At 39.5% G+C, this 19860-nt stretch overlaps 1 protein-coding gene across 2 annotated transcripts in view; it reads left to right on the top strand.

Annotated features, from left to right (window-relative positions):
• EPB41L4B (erythrocyte membrane protein band 4.1 like 4B) overlaps positions 1-19860 on the top strand; it is a 164714-nt gene that overhangs the window by 57592 nt on the left and 87262 nt on the right. For both annotated transcript variants that reach the window (XM_030943783.1, XM_030943782.1), the window contains exons 3-13: positions 4879-4921; positions 7104-7182; positions 10594-10638; positions 11350-11402; positions 15464-15584; positions 16180-16267; positions 16813-16901; positions 17143-17212; positions 17385-17554; positions 17657-17766; positions 19808-19838. In XM_030943783.1, the coding sequence (XP_030799643.1) occupies positions 4879-4921; positions 7104-7182; positions 10594-10638; positions 11350-11402; positions 15464-15584; positions 16180-16267; positions 16813-16901; positions 17143-17212; positions 17385-17554; positions 17657-17766; positions 19808-19838 (899 nt within the window). The remainder of the gene's footprint in view (positions 1-4878; positions 4922-7103; positions 7183-10593; positions 10639-11349; positions 11403-15463; positions 15585-16179; positions 16268-16812; positions 16902-17142; positions 17213-17384; positions 17555-17656; positions 17767-19807; positions 19839-19860) is intronic.

The following is a 19860-nucleotide window of genomic DNA, read 5'->3' as shown; positions in this document are numbered from 1 at the left end:
AGATGCTGACAGCAGTGTTTGAAGATGGTCTAAATCAAAACTGGCCAGCTGAGACTGAAACCCCTCCAAGATCCTGCCACTATTTTGTGAAAAGCTGGTCTCATCTGAGCCCAAATGCAAATTTTTCAGCTATTTAATCCCAGCTTGGCTTTATAATGTGAATGCTATTTGAGTAGAAGTGCATTCCCTTTTTCCTTTTTTTCTTTCAAGTTGGGTAGGTGAGATTGTAGAGCAGCATCCTGAAAAATGCCTGCAGGTCTTGTCTGTTGAAAGGGGTGTCTCTATCCAAGGTTCTCATAGCAGCTTCAGTTGTATCTGGTTTCTTGGGGCTTTGTTCAGTCAGGTTGGATACCCTCAAGGACAGTGGCTCCACAGTCCCTCTGGGCACCTGTACTTTGTCTGAACAGCCTCGTGGTGACAGTCTTCCTGTCTAGCTGGGATTTCTCCTGAGTCTGGTGCCACTCATCCTTCTGCCATGGAATACCTCTGAGAGGTGTCAATCATCTTCTCTACAGCCTTTCAGTAGGCAGCTGAAGTCACCAGTCAGGTGAGCCTTCCTTTTCAGGAGAAGCATAAGTTAGTAGGAGGGATTAGAGGAACATGAGAACAATATCTCATTGTTTTACATTGTGAACTCTTGGGAGAGTATCCTGTTTCTTAGTATATGTTTGTGTACTCTCTGAGTTTCTACATAACCCCAGTTCTCATTTGGTATTCTGTTACTATCACAATAATGTTGGAAGGTGACCTGCAAAAGCAAAGAGCGCTTTTGCTCCTTAGCTCCCTTTTAAATCTAAAAATGTAGAGAAATCCCCAAACTGTGGTTTGGTGGGTAGAATTTTTATTGGCTTGATTTTTTGGTGTTTCCTTCCTCCATGTGATACATACATTTTTTAACTTCTCTGCTTTAGAACGTTGTGTGAGTAATGGCAGGCAGCTTGGTAGGATTCAGGTGCCTAGGAAACCAGAAAGCAAGAAGACAGCTGAAGGGATAATTGAATTTTGGTTTAAAGGTGCCGGCTTTTGTTTAGCACATCTTCTTTTCTGAACTTTATCACTGAGCATGATTCTCTCTCTTGTACCTCCAGGCATGACTTGAGAAAGCTTTCAACCGATATTTTTCAGAGGACAAATAAAACTATCAGTAAAAATGGGCTTCCTCTTACTGATAGTTAAATATAAAAATAAGCATAAGGGAGAACAGTCTATTCAAGATGTTCTTCATGCATTTTAAACTAGCAAAGAAAGCCAGTCAAAAAGGGTCAAATGCAATTTTTTTCCTTTTCAGGTCACCTTTGAGGGCTGTATCAATCAAGACAAGGAATTTTCATTCTTTTAGGAAGCAAGTAGAGAGGTGGTGGTATTTACAAGCTCAGGTGTGTGATTGTGGGATTGTGTCAGGCTGTGGAAATCCTCCTTTCAGTCTTCATTTGGCACTCACGTGGTCCTCACAACCTGACTGCTTTAGCAGCTGTAGTTTATCTGCTGTATTTCAACATGAATGTATCCTTCCCATGCTGTATATCTCTTTTGAGAAAATACTGGCTACTACCATTAGGAAATGCTGAGCTACTTATTTTCTCCTCTTCACTTTGATGAAGTGAGTGATCAACAGGAGATCATGCTGAGTTAAATACACGCTTCCAGTATTTTAAGAAATTATATTTTTTAAATATTGCTTCTTTCATGCGGAATTGATTGGTGTTTGTTTTCAACACATGAATCCAGTCAATGGCTCCTGTGTCACGTCAGTTAATACCATAGGAAGCATTATTCATTTGATAGAGCAAAGAAGTTTTGCTGAGATTAAAGAGGAATAAATGGGACTTAATCCAGCATTTGACCTTCCAGTTTACCTGAAAAATATTAAAGGAGAGACCACAGTGGTCTCTACAGCCGATGATGGGAAGTGGAGAGGGAGGTGCTGAGTTCTCCTTTCTGGTATCCATGGAAAGGCTGCATGGAAATGGTTCAAAGCTGGATCACGGGATGTTCAGACTGGACATTGGGAAGCATTTCTTTACCAAGAGGGTTGTCAAACATTGGAACAGGTTTCCTAAAGAGGTAATTGATGTCCCAAGCCTGTCAGTCTAAAGAGATGTTTGGACAATGCCCTTAACATGAAGTGGTCAGGCAGTGGGACTAGATGGTCATTGTAGGTCCCTTCCAGCTGAACTACTTGTTCTGTTCTAGAATAATCACAGAATTCTGATTGCCTGCAGTTTGATCAGGTTTGGGTTTTTCTTCCCTTACTATGGGTAAAGTAGTTTAGACACTGTCTTCCTATCATAACACAGTCCTAAAGCAATTAATCCCTTTCCTCTTCCCTGTTCTGCACTGATATTTCCAAATCCAAACAGGATACAGGGATTATGTTGAGGTATGGTTGAAATGAGTCTGGTCAGTCCTGGTCCATAGGACTGTGAGATCCATAGTTAAGTTTCTTTGATGAGTCCAGATCCTGAAATTATGTATGGTCATTTAGCCAGAGCGCAAGATAGGCAGAGATAGTCTTAGATGCTGAGGGAAGAGCAAGGCTCCTCTGGTTTTATTCAGCTTCCTAGTGAGACTTCAGAATTCATTGCTTTCTCTTCCCTCTAATTGAGTCAGCAAGCAGTATGTAGCCAAGCCCAGACCTATTTTAGGCTTTAGCTAGAATGCTTTGATTATTTTTTTTTCAGCTCAGAGGGACATTTGGAAGGCTGGTATGGTACACAGTGTGAAGAAGCCCTCTGACATTATCTGAGGCAAAGAAGTGTTAAAATTCAGCCTGATTTTCACAGAAATTGCACAAAATATCTGACTCTGAAATTGGAGTTGGTTCATAAATCTGCATGAAAGCTTCCAGGCCTTGGAGCTCTGGGCCAATAATGCTGTCAGTCCATGCCCTACCTCAGTCTTTGTGTTTATGATCTGTGTGGTGGCACATCACACACTTGATGTGCAGTGCAGGATGGGGGTGAAACAGCAGCTCACTGTTGCTTCTGAAGAGAGGTGACTTTAATGCTTGCTATGCTTTATCTCCTGGAGCCGCCTGCCTCTGGCTGCTTAGGTACAGAGAGTGATGATAGCTCCTGTCTAAGCTGTGGTCTCACTTAATGGTCTACACAAGCAGTTCCTGGAGTCTTGTTAGGTATTTTTTAAGCCGTTACTTGAAGTATTTGCACTTGCAAATAATCAGTTTGAAACTTACTCGTATTTGAGCTTTAATGTACCTTAAAGACCACATGCCAAGAAAAGGGACTATCAGCTGTTTTTTTACTGGGAATTATTACAGTTCAGGTTGTGCAGTGCTTGTTCCAGAACATGGTACTAACAGCAGGTTTTAGCATGTATTATAGATGTTTTTCTACATGAAAAACTTTTCTTTTAATGCATTAATTATATTTGTCTTTGAGGGACTTTTCTTTTGCCAAAATAAATATTAAATAGACATTTTCACAGCTAGGTGTTTGAAGAATAAAAAATTTACGTGCCCTGGAGCTATGAAAATAACAGACTTATATAATTTCAGTTAAAAAAAAAGGCAAGGTTTCAATGTTGATATTTCTTTCCTTATCAAAAATTTGAAATTTCACAAGGCTGTAATTTTTCATAAGAGAGCAAAATAGAGACAAAGTAAATTCCTTGCCACTCTAAAGATTGTATTTATATGAGCTGCTGTAATTTTTTATTTCCATTCTGGTAGAGATTTCTACCAGATTAGGGATTATAAGAATTGATTTCTTGGCAGCCTCATCTAAGAGAGTCTTCCATGTCTCCTGCAAAAAAAATCACCTTCAGAATCATTGTTCCATTTCTCTTTCTCCCTCTTGTGAGATTTATTTACCTTAAGGCTTGTAAGCTGTCAGACTTTTGATCTGTACACATATATACCTGTGATAAAATTTTGCCTTGGTTTAGAACATAGTTAGTAAATAAATACTGGTATTACTAAACAACAAATAATTTTGGACATTTTTTCAGCCATAGTAGCATGGTGATGGTGTAACAATGAGTTGTAATTGAGAGATTTTCCTTTTTCTGGAAACGTTAATTCTTTAATAGCAAAAAAGGAGGAAAGTTTTTTCCTAAGATTTTGTTTCATAGTACCTAGTTCATAATTTTAAAATATATTTAAAGATAGAAAATCACTTATTTCAAAGAAATCCAAAACTCTCTTACCACTTTGTATGACAGAATCATTTACATGGAGTTACTTCAAACAAGATTGCAGCCTTCTGTAGGACATTGAGCAGAGACTGTCAAAGATTTAAGCTCAGTTTACACCAGATTGTGTTTTATTGCTGCCTTTCTGTAGATGAAACTTATACTGACAAGAGAGTGCGTACACTTTGCTGGGAATCAGATGTTTTTGTTTTTGTTTTTGCACTATTCCAGATCTTCTGCCTTACTTTAAAAAGGAAGAGGGGTGGGGTGTACATCAGTGTTTCCCAAATGCTTTTAATGGGGTTAAGTCTCCATCCTTACCTTGAAAAAACTTGGCTATGGAGCAGTGGAAGGCGGGATAGTACAGGCTCTGGAGGGTCTCCATCAAACAGAGGTTCAAAGGAGGCTGAAACTCAGGGGTTTGGGGCAAAAGGGTACCTTCCTTACATACCACTGCTTTGTGGCCTTGCATCTTGAAGCTTCTTCTCTGGAAGAGTGGCTTCCCTGGCAGTACTGATGAATTTAAAAATCAAGCTTTCCCATGTGGAAGAAGGGAAGTTATTAAACATGCCAATAAACACTTTCACCAATATGAGAAGTTTAGAAGATAAATATGGCACTATTTCCTTATAACAGATTTTTATCTGTTAAATTTTATTGTAATCAGTTTATGAAGTCAAGAAAATCTTGAAGTGGAACTGCTTCTAAGTGTGGATTTTCTTTTTTTAGCACTGGTTGGACCATTCAAAATTCATTAAGAAGCAAATAAAAAGTAAGTACTGTGTCTCTGCCTGTTTATTTTGTTACTTCCTAAAGAATTTGAATTTAGTGTATTAGAACATTATAGAGAATGTTTAAATATGGCCTTTAATGGAATAAATATTCCTTAGAAAATAGTTCTCATTTAATGGGTAATTGGCTGACTGTATTATGTCTAAAGGCAAGAGCACTTATTAAGCAGTAGCCAGGCCTTCAGAAGCCCTTATTAAACCTGTGCTGTTTGTCTAAGGCAGAGTAGGTTGCCAGGTAATTTCAGTCTGATCTGTGAAATTGGGTTGCCTGGACACAGATCGCCGTTCCTGTCACTGCTTCTGATCCAGAACAGATATCCTGCAATTTCTTTCAGAGAGTGAATAGAAAATATTTCATTGTGTAATGATTAATGTTTAATTTTTTCCAGATTATTATTTTAAGAGTTAAACTAGCAGAAATACCTTCTGTTTTGTCAAATGTAGTTTTGAAATAGCTGCTGTTTCATCAAAGGTAGTTTTGTATGGAGGGGTTGGTGGACTGTATTTTCTGTGAAAATTGTCTAAGGCAGGGAAGTAGCTCCTGGATTTTTGATAATCTGGCTGCAGGCTTGGGTACAGTACAGCATTGGCATGAACGTTTTGTTACAACACTGCAGTTGGCAACAGTCATGGGCCATGCTTCTGTGAGATTAGAATGTGTTTTTCAAGAAGATTGTTGCCCCTCCTTGGAGGACCTCACGGAGATAGGTGCTGGTTGCTTCAGTGGTGCTTTGCCTTTTTTTTTTTTTTTTGATAAGTACCCAAGTATCTAGATGATTTTTGTAAACAGTGGAGTTCTTCAGAGGCCTTTAGGATAGTTTGCTGACACCCCATGGTGTGTGGGTGTCAGCCTGCTAGGATCCATGGTGAAGATAGCTGCTAGGGGTAAGGTTTTTGCTATTTGGCTTTCTCTCCCCTTTTCATCACATAACAGACTGCTTTACCTTACGTGACTAGCTGGTTTGCAGCTGCACTTTCTCTAATAGCCTTGTCCTGGAAAATCAGTGATTATGTAAGACCTTCAGCCAATTTAGTTGCGTTTTTTGGTCTGTTTTTAATGTGTGAAGAGCCTGTTTTAAAAAGAATTCAGCAAATCATGGCTCTGAGGAATGCTGAAGAGGGAAGCAATTTGTTGGGTGTTGTAAAGGTCTGTCTCACAACAGGTTACTTTCCTTTACCTTGAATTCAGCAGATGCTTTGTGAAGAGTTCTTCTTTCATGATGAATGTTGCTCACTGCCGTCTTTTCCAAGTCATTTTCTTACCTTTGGAGACCTCACCAGTGGTGCCGAGCTGTAAGCTCAGGGTGCTATAGCCTGACTTACAGGAGCTCTAACAGAGACAGAATCAAAGCTCTAGTTAGCTGCATATAACTTAGTGGAAGGATCATTAACAGGCACGTGTTTGCTTGTTGATGTGGTGTTACAGAATACCTTAGAAAAGTGAGGAAAAGTAATTTTTCCATCAATTAATACATCAGCAGGCAGCTGGTCCGAAGATGAGGGTTAGGCAGATAAGGATGCATTGGTCACAGTTTCGTGGTAGCTGGATAACTTACTGTGTTACATGGGAAGTCCGATGTAGCATTCACCTTCTGACTTTAGGAAACACAATTCTTGCAATCCCATGGAATTTTTTAGCTTTCTGTGTTCATGGGTGCCTTCTGGAGTCTCCTCCAGAACTTTTCAGTCTATGTATCTAACCTCTTTTAATTCATGTGTTTCAATCAAAAGCTGATCTGTTGGGTAGGGGTTTTTTTTTTGGAGTAGTGTTTGTGCCTGGTAAGAAGGAGCATCACCCTCTCCTTCCCTATTCCTTCCATATCCCCCTGGGCCCAGCATCAGGGAGTGTACCTGGAAACTGTTGTCATTCACAGCCTGCTATAAGGCACCCCTCTTTGGATGAAAATGTGTTTGCCAAATGGACTATTGCCTTGATAAATTTGAATTAATGAGTATCAAAAAGGATGGTAATCATCTATATTTTTTGTTTATTGCATGCATTTTTAAATTTAAAAAACATGAAATATTTTCTTGGACAAATATGAAAAATGTAATTAATTTTGGGTCTCTTGGGTTGTGGGGTGGTGTGGCAACTGTTCTGCCTTGGCAGGACTGCAGCGAGTATAAACCTTTTCTCCTCATTTCAAATCTCTGCATGTGCAGTTGGACCTCCGTACACGCTGCATTTTCGCATTAAGTACTACTCGTCAGAGCCCAACAACCTTCACGAAGAGTTCACAAGGTAGGAACTGTGCGTGGCTGACGGGGATTTGAGACATCTCAGGCACGTAGGGGTACTGCAAGCAGGTGATTCGAGCTTTCTTATTAAGGGTGCTCATTTGGTCTGCCTTCTTAGGTGTTTTCCTACTGTCAGAGAAACGGCATGTTTTTAATTGCTGCCAGATAGCATCCATAGCATCTCCAAGCGTGTTTGTGTGTGGGAGATGCTGTGTTCTGGTGCTTTGAAGTTGGCAAAGAAGGGCAGAGTTGGGTGGGGAAAGCTGCAGCTGGGAGACACCTGCTCTTGATGCCTGCCATCCTCTGAGAGGGGTTTCCATTATGTCCTGCTAAAATGCCAGTGCCCTGCTTTGTTCCTGCTGCCCTGAGACTTGGGGGTGATTTAATAGTGGTACCAAGGGTAGAGAATTGTGGGAATAGCCAGCTTGAGCTCTGGGTTAGCAGTTAATTGAATTCCTTCTGCTTCCCCATGGTTCTCTGTGAAGCAAAAGCCTGCATTGTATAAAGTCACTCTACAAATCTCTGGAAGTCTTTAGTGTCAATCTGCTGGGCTCTTTCTGTGGACCTGTACCTTGGTGGATCCATAGCACCTTGGTTCAGAGGATATTCTGAAAGCTGGGAAAGGAGAAGCTGGGGTTTACTTATCTTTTGTATCTGCTTACTTTGTGTCTTCTCTGTATAATAGCAGTCTATCTTAATGTTACTTTATCTTTTGTTTTGTTCTGCCTCTCGCCGTAGGGCACTTTCTGTGTCTTCTCATTTGCTTGGCAATAATCAGTGTACTTCTAATCAGCCTAAGGTGTTTAAAGATGGTTGATTGTTGTAGTTCATGTGCATGTGATGTTTACATTAAACTTGTGCCTGCAGGCAGATGATTACTGTCTCCCTGCTGTCTGCTGTGCCCACCATGGGTTTTTTTCACTGCCTGAGACAAGATTAAAGGGCTAATTGTCACCACCTCATGATAGAGACACAGGGTCTTCAATATCTGTTACCAAGTTAGTTCAGCAGTGATAATTCAATAAAAGGGCATATTCCTATAGAATGTATAATTACCTTATAGAAATCCCTGCCACTCACGTAGCTAAGTAGGAGATCTTAAGAGATCATAAATCTGGATGATTTATGGACATCTCTAATGAGAAAATGTAGTTAAATTAGTAGGAATAATATGTGTTTTCTGGAAATTGATGTAAGTCTTCATACATCAGAGTGCATGTCTGACAAGTATTACATTTCCCCTGTGGTCAAATTATGGCATTACTGTCTACCACAAGATTTCTTTCTTATGTGCTCTGAAGCATATGATCCTAGTCACTGTGAGATTGGGTTTCTGAGCTATGTGATCATTGCTATGATCAAGTAAGACATTTTGTCTGAAAGTATTAACCTCTGATGCCTTGTGATCTAATTATTGCTGAAAGGTGACATTTCAGAAGACTATTTTAATTAGAAAAACACTTTAGTCAGCTAAATATTCAGTGTTGTGAACAATTTCTTTTAATTATAAGCTTGACAGAAACCACTGTGAAATTGTGTAAGAAAAATTGGGGCGCTTTTTTTTCCTTTTTTTTTTCTTTTTTGGTTGGGGAAAGTAATTTTGAATTTAAGAATTTTATAGTTCTTAAATTTTTAATTCTTTCAATTTATGGAGGTTTTTTTAAGAGTCTTTCTGCTAGTTGGATCATATTTTCCATGTAGCATATTGAGTGAAAAGTGAAGATTAATAACTGTATACTCAAAATCATTCCAAGTAGAAGAAAAATCATCCTTAACAGTAACTGTGAACTTTCCAGGTAGGAGGTGTTCAAAATTCCTCTGGAGATCTGCTTTCTAATAGACTTCAATTTCTAGTGAAGCTAAAGACATCATATTCTCATAATTAACACATTATTGGGAAGCATTAAAACATTTCACCCACTCTTTTTTTTTTTTTTGTTTAAAACCACAGTTGAAATACAGTGCATTTTGTAAGACATCTTCTGGCACTTGTGTGAGACCTGATTAGTTAGTTTAGTTAGAAGAACAATGGAGGCATGTGCCTGTACTTTGTGTTGTGGAGAATTTTCTAAGTTATCTTGCTGATTTTGTAGTAGCAATAGTTGAGATGCCAGTGTTTGCTAGCCTGTGCACAGAAAAGAAAAAAGGGTAAGCCATACCCACCACAGCGGGGCTGCAGCACTGCACAAGCCCCCTGAAACTGATAGGTGCACTGCCCAGAGTCTTGCAAGTTTAGAAGAGTTCGTGGGATTGTGAATCAATGGCTATCAGTTGTGAATCAGTGTGGGCTATCAATAAGAACAGGATGTATACTTGTCTACCCTTAATCTACACATGCAAATACCCAGATTTGATTGGCAGTCAGGTATTAGCCAAGTATGTGAATGAGAGATGTACCGAAGAGCTAACATGGATAAATCTGATTCTGCTCTAGTGTTATCATGAGAAATTCTGATCTTCCTTTTCATTTCTGTTTGCCCTGTCTGATTCAAACTGTTTGACCTTCACCACATTCACTCCACATTCTCTGTGATGAAAAAAACCCTACTTTGTCTTTCTAGCACCCTTTGTAAAGACAGGAGAGGTCTGTGTTTGTGTTTACTAGGCTCTCAGGAGTAATGCTTTCTTCATGCTTTCTTCTCTTGAGTCACTCATCTTTGCAAGCCTCACCCCACAGTGTCCAGAGCAGTGCAGAGCCTGCCTCTGCCTTCCTGTCCTCTACACACCCCTTGTCTGGCCCAGGGCACTTGTGCATGCCTCAGAGCCCAGCTCTGAGTGGTGTCACTGAAGCATGCCTACAACTGAAGATTAGCAAAGCAACAGCTTAAAATACTACAACAGTGTGAAGGCTGTAAATTCCTACTTGGTGTATTAAATAAATGTGTGAGCTCTATGGAGTTCTTTTATTCAGAACTCTGCTATTTTTAAGTGACATTTTGGTATGAAACTTTCCTTTTGCCCAATTTGGACTTTTTCCATGTTCCGTATTTGTGTTTCAGAAGGCAGCCCTGAAGCCTCCATGCCTTTATCTGTGTTTTGTTTCTAGATACTGTAGTTTGATTCCTGCCTGAATAAGGTGAGACCCAAGTTTAGGAGAACACTGCAGTATTGGTAACATTTAGGTTGCTGTGGTGTATGTTCAGATAGAGCACATCCTAAACAGTAAGACTTTGGACAACATCCTGAACACAACCAGTGGACAAAAAATGTTCTTCTCTTTGATTTTAGTGGAAGCTGTGGGGAGCTTTGAAGCTTGCAGGGTGTATCTGTGTGATCCCAAAGGCCCTTTTTTTGTAAAGAGCAAGTTATTCAAACTGCTGTTACTACTCAATGAATTGGGATATTCTTCCAGCCAGTGGAAGTAGAAGGATGCCACTGTAATTACTTTTGACTTTCTGAATTTTTTATTTGTCAGGTACCTGTTTGTATTACAGCTCCGGCAAGACATTCTTTCAGGGAAGTAAGTACCTTTTTACCCTTGTAGCTGTAATTTAAAGAATTTATAATAGTTAATCTCCTGATGCATTTTGTTTTTCTTTAGAATACAGACATATAGGACTTTGTGTGTCTCATGACTGTACTACTGACAAACAGAATGGGTAAAGATTTTGATGGATTGATGAGGTGATGGAAATGTTTAAAGAGAGTGAAAACTGTCCTGGGTTTTTTGACTTGAAAATGTAACATGGGCTTGCCACATTTTTTCAGTATGGTGGGTGAAATAGAGGATGAGAAAGTTGAAGTGCAACACTTTTTGTTCAGGTCAGCTCTGAAGAAATACTTTGTGTTTTTATAGTCTTACCCTGACCAATATTCATTCACACTTGCACTATTTTTTTTTTAATTACAGAAATAAAAAACCTCAAACCTTTATAAACTAAAATACAGTGTTAATGTAAAAATGGTTCCTTAGTTGATTTAGTGTTTTCTCTGTTAGTTCAGTCTTGATTTATAGTGAAGTGTATCATGTTTAATGCTAATCAGAATGTACCAACTTAGGAAATAATGATATACAAGTAACAATTAATTGTAGATGTTTCATAGCATGAGTAGTTTGTGGAAATTAGTGTTTCCAGTTTTTATATCAGGCTTCTTTTTAGCTTAATTGCAAGAGGAATTCACTGACAAGAGATGTGATTTTTATAGTTTTGTTTTTTGTTTTGTTTTTAAGACTGAAATGCCCATATGAAACTGCTGTTGAACTAGCAGCTCTGTGTCTTCAAGGTACGCAATCTTTTGAAAGTGGTTTGTCCTAATTTATTAAAAAACTCACCCTCTGGTTTCTTTTCCTTTGTTACTAATGCATTCCTGCTGATCATATATAAATGCCATTCTTTTAGCCAAAGAGGAGAATTGTAGGGAGATCATTTTCTTGACTTGCCTCTGTTCAGAACTCCTGAGCTACATTAGCCAGTATCAGCACACCTGCTATGGGGAGGGAGACTCTAAAGCATGGCTGGACAAAAGTTTCATGGAAACCCAGGGCTGATCAGGGAAGAAGGGCTCAAAATAGCTCCCTGCTGAGGGAGAAGCTGTGGTGCATGCACAAGTGTTGCCACTTGAGGCTGAAGAGCCAGCTGGCCCTTCACACAGTTTGTGGGAGGTGGGTGCCTGTGAATTTGGGCTTCCTGGTGCCTGAACTGTGACTGGGAGAGGAAGCCTCCACAGTGGGTGACTCAGGAGATGGTTACAGGGCAGGAAGGAGGGAATGGCAGGTACTGGAAAGGAGAGAATTACATGGGAGGGTAAGAACTAAAATCAAATCTCAGCGGCAGGAGCCAGCATTTCACTATGTAAAAGCAATTCCAGTACACTGGGTTTCATTATGTTGTTGTAGGACAGTGTGGTTTTTTGTTGCTGCAAGCATGTTAATACAAATATTTGTTACATTTCAAGCAATTTGTTTTGCAGATGGGGAGGAAATTTTTGTAACGAAGCTCAAACCAAGTTCATTTTTTTCTAAAAGAAAGTGCAGTGAGCTGGACTATTCTAAGCAAATCAGTAGCAACATTAATTGAAATGAAAAATTCTCTTCCTCTTTCACTGGTGTTTGGGCCATGGCACACAGAGAGCTTAGGCAGAGTTGCTTAGTTTAATACAGCAGTGGAAGTAACTCAGTGATTCTAGATGGACTTGACAGGCAAAACTGGGAATTCAGTTCCAAGCAGCAGCAGGTATAAATTTTAAGGCAGTGGATTGTTTTACTGCAGCAGTTGGCACAACTGTGATTGTCAGGTGTGCAGAGAGCTGCTGCAGGCAGACTCCTTTTGTCTTTTAGAGATGAAGGAAATGTGGAGTACAAATTTGATTTGTTGCTTATGTTTCAACAGATAAAAGCTCCAGTAGCCTCACATCTGGTCCAAGCAAAGAGGACCAAGCAAACAATAATAGGTTAATGCCTCAAAATTTTGGGTAGCAGCTGACACCTGTGATTACTGTGTAAATGCAATACAGTAGATGTCCATCATGTTTATGATTTGTCTCGCTATCTACCAAAATTAATACCCTTGCTGTCTGTGGGAACATTGTTTTATACTTTTTTGCTGTCTTTTTCTTTTTTTCAGTTTCAGTTTTCCACTATTTTGACATCATTGCAATAAGCTTGTCCAAAATTATTTCATTATTGCAACTCATTCCTTCTGTTTGCTGGCATACATAATTATAAGTATTTTTGGTGTCAAGTTTGCTACATTTTATTGACATTGGAAACATAATTAAGCAGAAAAGTATAATGAAATTTTGATTATTCCCTCCTCAGTGGGTTACATTTTCTTTGTAAAATGCAGTCTTGCTCCTTAGCGTGCTTTTCGTAAGAGTGAGGGAAAAGCTATGAATTGCTATTTAGGCATTGGTAGTCTGAGCCCTCTGAAAGAAAAGTCTTTTCACAGATAAGCTTTAAATTTCATACATGTCTCTTTTTTATCAAGGGACTTTTCTGTTCAAGTAATTCTTGGTTTCCAATAGCAATTTCCAAGGGTTTGGTTTTTTTGGGTTTTTTTTGTTTGTTTGTTTTTTGTTTGGTTTTTTTTTCTTTGTGAATCATCTTTCAAACATAAATTGTTGATTTGTTGCCAGTCCCTTGAAGGAAATTCTGTAGCAAGTAACATTGGTTTGTAGTGTGGGGTAACATATGAAGCAGATAGGTAATATTATGCTTCATTTAGGGATAATCTGTGGAAATATTGTCATCAAATTTGAGTTCTCACTGTTACAGTTAGTTTTTAACTGCATCATTAGTGTTGTATGGTCTTCGTGTTTAACCAGATATACTTTTGAGGCTGCTAATTATATTGAAAAGGAAAACATTTTCTCACATCTCCAATTTTCAGTTCTAATCAGAAGACATCTTCATGGAATACTGGAAACTATTTTCTCTCTGTATAAAAGAATCAGCTATATATTTTAAAAGAAATATATTTTTTTTTGAGTTTTCAAAAACTTTCTGGGAAACATTCTTTTGAAAATGTCCCCCAGGTTATTTTTTGAAGAACGCAGATAATGTATATGCATGTGTTATACACCTGCCCCACCTTCCACCCCACCCCACCCCCAAAAAAAGGGCCAAGCCAAAGCATGTCATGAAGACAAAAATGAAGAGGTGGGTCTTCTGCTGTGCCCTTGCATCTCAAAATATGAGTGCTGCTGGGCCTCTCTGTGTATCTTCTGTCCTACAAGCTCATGATTCTTCTCATCCCCATACATCCTCCTTACAGCACAGTCAGCCTTTGTTCTCCACCTCCTCTCTCAGTTAAATAGTAGAGAAATCACCCATGTTTTTCCTAGATGGTTGGCAACACATCAAACTTCAGATCCATACCTTCTTCTCTCCCCTTGAAGTCCTCCTTGCTAATGTGTTTGCTGTGGCTTCCTCTTGTATCCTGGAGACTGGACTGCCAGTAATTTCTAATAATATGTGTGTTAAATAGGCTTCCAGCTTTGATGAAACAGCCATGGAGCTGAGATATCTGTATGTCCTTTTCTTTAACAGAGATAAGAATACTGTAACTCATTATGGAAGATTACTGTTGAGAGAAAAAAAAGTGTGTAAGACAGTAATTAAAAATGAAGACCAGTGAATTCAGTTTCTTTAATATCCTCAGGACTGCTAAATGTTTCAGCAAAGCTCAAGTTCTCAAAACCACCTAGTAGGTGTTATCAGCCAACAGATTGCATTTTGAATGTAGCTCCCTATCTACTGATGGATCCTGTTAAGTATTTTTGAAGTCTGGCTGTGACTGAAATTTTTGCAGCGGTTAAGTGTAAAAGCGCCCTGAAGGAATAAAACTGTTTTCTTCAAGGGATTTAGTTTTCCTCTATGCTTTTTCAATTTTATTTTTATTTTGGTAGTAGTAGTAGGAGTAGTAAACAGTTAAGAAATGCTGACTGACAAAGGCCTGGTTGGGAATCTCATCATGTGTCAGGTGACACATGGTATTGCTGAAGAGTGTATTTTCCACTGGTGCTTGCCACACAGTCCTGAGGCAGCGACACTGCAGCCTCTGAGTACAGCTGAGAGGCTCCAGGAGCAAAGCTGTCACAGACACAAGGCTTTTAGCGTGTCAGTCACTGAAATGCTCAGCACTTGCATCTCCTGCTGAGCTCAGTGGAGTTGGAAAGTGTTCTGCTCCTAGAAAACACCAGAGCCTAAGCATATAAGTAGAAAGTAACACCTTAATTGTGTCAATGTTTCAGCATTTTTTCCTTAAAATTATTAATCTGAATATTGCATCACCACTGTGATTTTAAAATCCACACAGCTTTATCACTGGTTTAATGAGACTAGGTATTCCCTTCATGTTTTGACATGAATAGAAACATAACTCCTGAATTTGTCCTAACCTGGGACAAATAACAAAGCATGCGATAGAATGGGAAGTGTTAGGGAGTGAAAAGTATGCAATGAGAGGAAGTTTCAAAGTCACCTCTTCTAAAACAGAAGATGCATTGATGATTGTTTTTAATAGAAACTTTATTTCCTCTAAGTGCTTTAAAATCCAGAGAAGCAGCTTTAGTTGAGCTGGTTCAGTCGTAACATTCCTGAATGTCAGAATTCTGTACCACAACCTTACTCTGCTCCTGCAAATGCATTTATCTGACTTCTGCTGTGAAACCTGGTTTGAATTTACTGGGGCCAGGAGTGGGGGGATGGGGTGTTAACTTAAAGCATTCTGCAACATGTTTAGGAACTTGCAAACTATCCTTGTCTTTGTAGGGATAATGGAATTAAATAGTTCTGGTCATCCCAAGATCTTTATATTTTTAATTTCTCAATTGATTGATTTCAGCTGAGTTGGGAGAGTGTGAGCACCCTGAGCACACACCAGAGCTCGTGTCTGAATTCAGGTTTGCACCAAACCAGACTGAAGCAATGGAATTTGACATTTTTCAGAAATGGAAAGAGTGCAGGTAGAGTACCTATGTGGGAGTGGGGTCTCTAGCAACAGGTTTTCTTCTCTTCCAAAGTCAAATCCTTTCAACAGGCATGAAGTGGGCGTTATGTTTGTCAGTGGAGAAGTATTGTAAAAAGGCTTTGAGCCCTCTCATTCCCTAGAAATTGCAGGCAGTAATTTAGGAAAGGTTGGTGGGGTGAGTTTTAATTTTTTAATGGCTTTTCTTTAGATTATTTTGTAATAATTGAAGAAGTCAAGTCTTTTTCCTGTTTATGTTGGAAAAAAATCTTTTTTTCTCTCTTCTTTCATTCAAACAAATTTTGTGTTCAGGGTGGTAGCAGACTCCTTTTCCTGTCTTTTGTTAATAAATATGGTACATTTCAGTGATGCTTTGTTACCTGAACTTTCATCCTTATTGACAATTTTAGACCTTTTTGCATTTTCAGTCCTCTGTTTTATTTTCATTTGGAGGGAAGAGGGTTAAAAACATAAGCTAAAATTTAGTGTCATTAAGATTGAGGACACAAAGAAAAGGGTTAGGGGAATGAATCTGAAAGCATTTAAAATGGATAAAAAATTTTTACCATGAAGTATGAATTTTATGTTCATAGGGGAAAGAGCCCAGCGCAGGCTGAATTGTGCTACTTGAACAAAGCTAAATGGCTAGAAATGTACGGTGTAGATATGCATGTAGTTAAGGTAAGATCCATGTGATGTTCTATTTTATCATTTTGATGTCCCCTGCCCTAGTGTGGGCCAGTCCCTGAGGAGTGTCCTTGTTATGGTCTGGGTTGTCCCATGGGCCAAGGTCCCTCAGAAGTCATTCCCACCTGCAGCATCCCTCCCAAGGGTGCTTCTCTGCTCCCACAGCATCCCTTTCCTATGCCTTTTCCTGTGTCCTTCAGTTCCTTCCTGTTGTGTCTCCTTCCCCTGGCAGGAACTTGAACAGGTGAGGTGAGGTGTGGGCTGCCCTGGATGCAGTGTTGGTGTGGGTCCATCTCCATGGATCTCAGAGCCACTTTGAGCAGCACATGGCCTCCTCCCACAAAGGGTACCCTGAAGCCTCCCGTTACCAAAATATACCACTCTGCACCAATACAGCTGCATATTCTTCTGCTCTGCAATGTTAAAAAAATATGGCAACTTTACTGTTTAGTTTAAGACCTATGGATTTTGCAATACTACTGTATTAAAATGTACACAGCTCATGGCAGACTGATTATTTATTCTGTACTTGCTTGCAGGGAAGAGATGGTTGTGAATATGCTCTTGGACTGACACCAACAGGCATATTGATCTTTGAAGGAGCCAACAAAATAGGCTTATTCTTTTGGTAATCTGCTTTTGTGTTGTATTCCTTTTTGTTAAAATGCTTAAATCTTTCTCTTTTGCATAATGGGATCTTGACTGTATTTTGTAATTTATAATTGAATCTACAAAGTTTAAAATCTGAAGGTTAAATCTCAAGGTGGATTGGCCTGGTTAGAAGTACCACTCTCAATTGTGAAACAGTTGTAGAAATAAAATTATTTTAATATCATTTTAATTCTGTTCTTTTTGATTCTTATGTTTAGGCCTAAAATCACAAAAATGGACTTTAAAAAGAGCAAACTAACACTCGTGGTTGTAGAAGATGATGAACAGGTAACTTCTTTCCCTTACTTGAGCCTGATCCAACAAAGTGTGGTGTGTGCTCAGGCTGGTAAGAACACAAGGGAGGCTCAGCACACTGTTGGCCCAGGCTGTGTTTCTCCTACCAAGGACAATAACTAATATCATGCATGCCAACTTGCAAAGCTTTTGTTTCTGCATTTAGGGCAGAGAGCAAGAGCACACATTTGTTTTCCGGTTAGACAGTGCCAAAACGTGCAAACATTTGTGGAAGTGTGCGGTGGAGCACCACGCTTTCTTCAGATTGCGAGCCCCAGCAAATAGTAAATCTAGTAGATCCGACTTCATAAGGCTGGGATCACGCTTCAGATTCAGGTACTTAGTGAAGTAACAGCAATATATTTATCTTTGTACAAGGAGCAGGTACAGCTTCCAGCAGAAGGCAACAGTTTACTTTGTTTGTTTCTGTGTTTTAAGTGGGAGGACAGAATATCAAGCGACACATGGGACGAGGTTACGCAGAACTAGCACGTTTGAAAGAAGGCCCAGCAAGAGATACCCCTCTCGGAGGCATTCCACTTATAAGGGTGAGTGGTTTTAGACATCTGTGCACTGAGCTGGTCATGCAGGTGTCCCATTAAATCCTATAAATGCCACATTACAATCATGACATCTGTACCACATTATAAAAAGAAGAATATGTCAGATGACCTAAAAAATCAGAACGTGCATGGAGTTATATTTTTGCCAGAGTTCGTTGTTTCCCTCTTCTGTTTTTAATCTCTATCTACAATTAATTCTTCCACCCCCATCTATGGAGGAGGTACCTATGGTTTCTTTTGTTGCTCTATTGAGGAGGAAAGAAAAGTTGCAGAAACCCCACTAAGGCAAAGCATGTAATGTTTTTTTGAAGAATTGATTGTGTCATGTGAGGTGGAGCAGTGTCTAAAAGCCTCACTGACTTGCTTATCTAGCCAGACAATTTTAGTGTTATTGGGCAGTCTCATTATGTAGTGGTGGCTTTTCTGACTGTAATGACATGTTATTCACCTGTCCAGACTCTGACCTTAACTAGCTTGCCCTGGGAACTGAGATGTGCTGAATTTAAATGGAATGACAAGGAATTCATTTCTCTTGTGGTTTTATAATTTGTCCTTAAAAACTTGAGCTTTTTGTTCCATGTAGAAAAAGCTTGAGCTTTTTGTTCCTACTAGGAAGGAGCACTGCAGGATAACTCTCCAAATTCTATATTACTTGAGCCTGCAGATATAGTTGCTGTATGGAGCAAGGCTGCTGTACACAGTAGGGTGCGATAGCATTCCCTTAGAATGTCTTTGCACTCATTTGCATTCCCAGAACATAAACCACAGTTCCATGAGCAGCCCTTGTGGTATTATGAGGACATTTTTGTCTCATTTACAGTGGGGGGAAAAAGGGTGACAAGCATGCATGCTTTCTAGAGGCTGTAGCTCTTTCCCCTGCTTCCTTCCTTAGTACATTGAAGGAGTTTGTTTAACTGAAATTCAAATCTAATAAATCTGTGAGATGCTGTTATGTGAGACATGAGAGTCAACTATATAGTGTGAGCTATTTTCTAAGTGGAAGAATGAATTCTTTAAATTTAATTCTTGCCATAACAGGATCTGACAGACCTGCAGGTTTTGCCTTGAGTGTCAGTGCTTCTGTACTTATGTCTGTGAAAAAGAGGCAGAAGAGAGAAGGTGTGGCTTATATTTAATTATATTCTTTGTCCATTGCAGCCAGTCAGAACTTCTTTCACACCCAAGTAAATGTCTTCTAGAAAGCTCAGCAGCATGTTTGTTAAGTTAATGCAAAAACTCCCTGTCGGTTGTTGTCTTTTCAAGCAACTTTTGGCCATTAAGCCCTGTACCTAAATGCAGCCCACAAGGGTTGGATTTTCTCCTAGCTCTGTCACTTTTGAGACTTCTGCAGTGTGTCATTAACTTCCTGCATTCAGCAGTCAGTTGGATCTTCACTTTCTCTCTGAGAAGTTTTCCAATTCTCTTGAAAGGCACACAGTCGTGAAAAAGAGATGACACACCCCAGTTACTCAGCTGCCACCTTCACCATTCCAAGCCTGTCCGAAGCAGAGGCCAAGACCTTGTTCCTCAAGATTACTCAGTGCCTCCCAGGATTCCCAGCTGATGGGCTATTTTGGCCACCATTGTTCCCTGCAGTAAAACACAGACCATTGACAGCTTTGTGAATACTCTGGTTTCTGTAAGATAGTGACAATTTCTGCAAGGGGTGATTTCTGATTTCCAATGGACTTGATGGTATTGGCATGGTACTACAGTAAGACAAGAAAAAAAGTGTTCTGGTTGTGCAGAACATACTCTGCCAAAAGTCCTGTTGTGGCATTTAGCAAGAATCTGCTAGTCTGCTGTCATCTCTAAAGGGCTTTCACTCTTGCAGGACCAGAGGGAGATTTGTCTGCCTCATACTTCATGATGTTGTGCAGGATTACTAGAAAGCACAGGGCTGCACTTGAAATTCAGACATTTCTGTGCAAATATGTCTGTATAAGGATTCACTTTAGCCAACAAGAACTGCAAAATAGCTGATATTTCACTTGTCTTAAGATTTTGTGTTTGTTTTCTTTTTAAGCAAACAATCCTTTGAAAGCAGCGCAACTGTGGTAAGTGACTGCCCAACTCTTT

This window comes from Camarhynchus parvulus, chromosome 2 (genome assembly GCF_901933205.1).
Source record: "Camarhynchus parvulus chromosome 2, STF_HiC, whole genome shotgun sequence".
Classification (NCBI taxonomy): Eukaryota; Metazoa; Chordata; class Aves; order Passeriformes; family Thraupidae; genus Camarhynchus; species Camarhynchus parvulus.
Note: the sequence above shows the minus strand (reverse complement) of the source record. Positions and strands in the feature narration are given on the sequence as shown.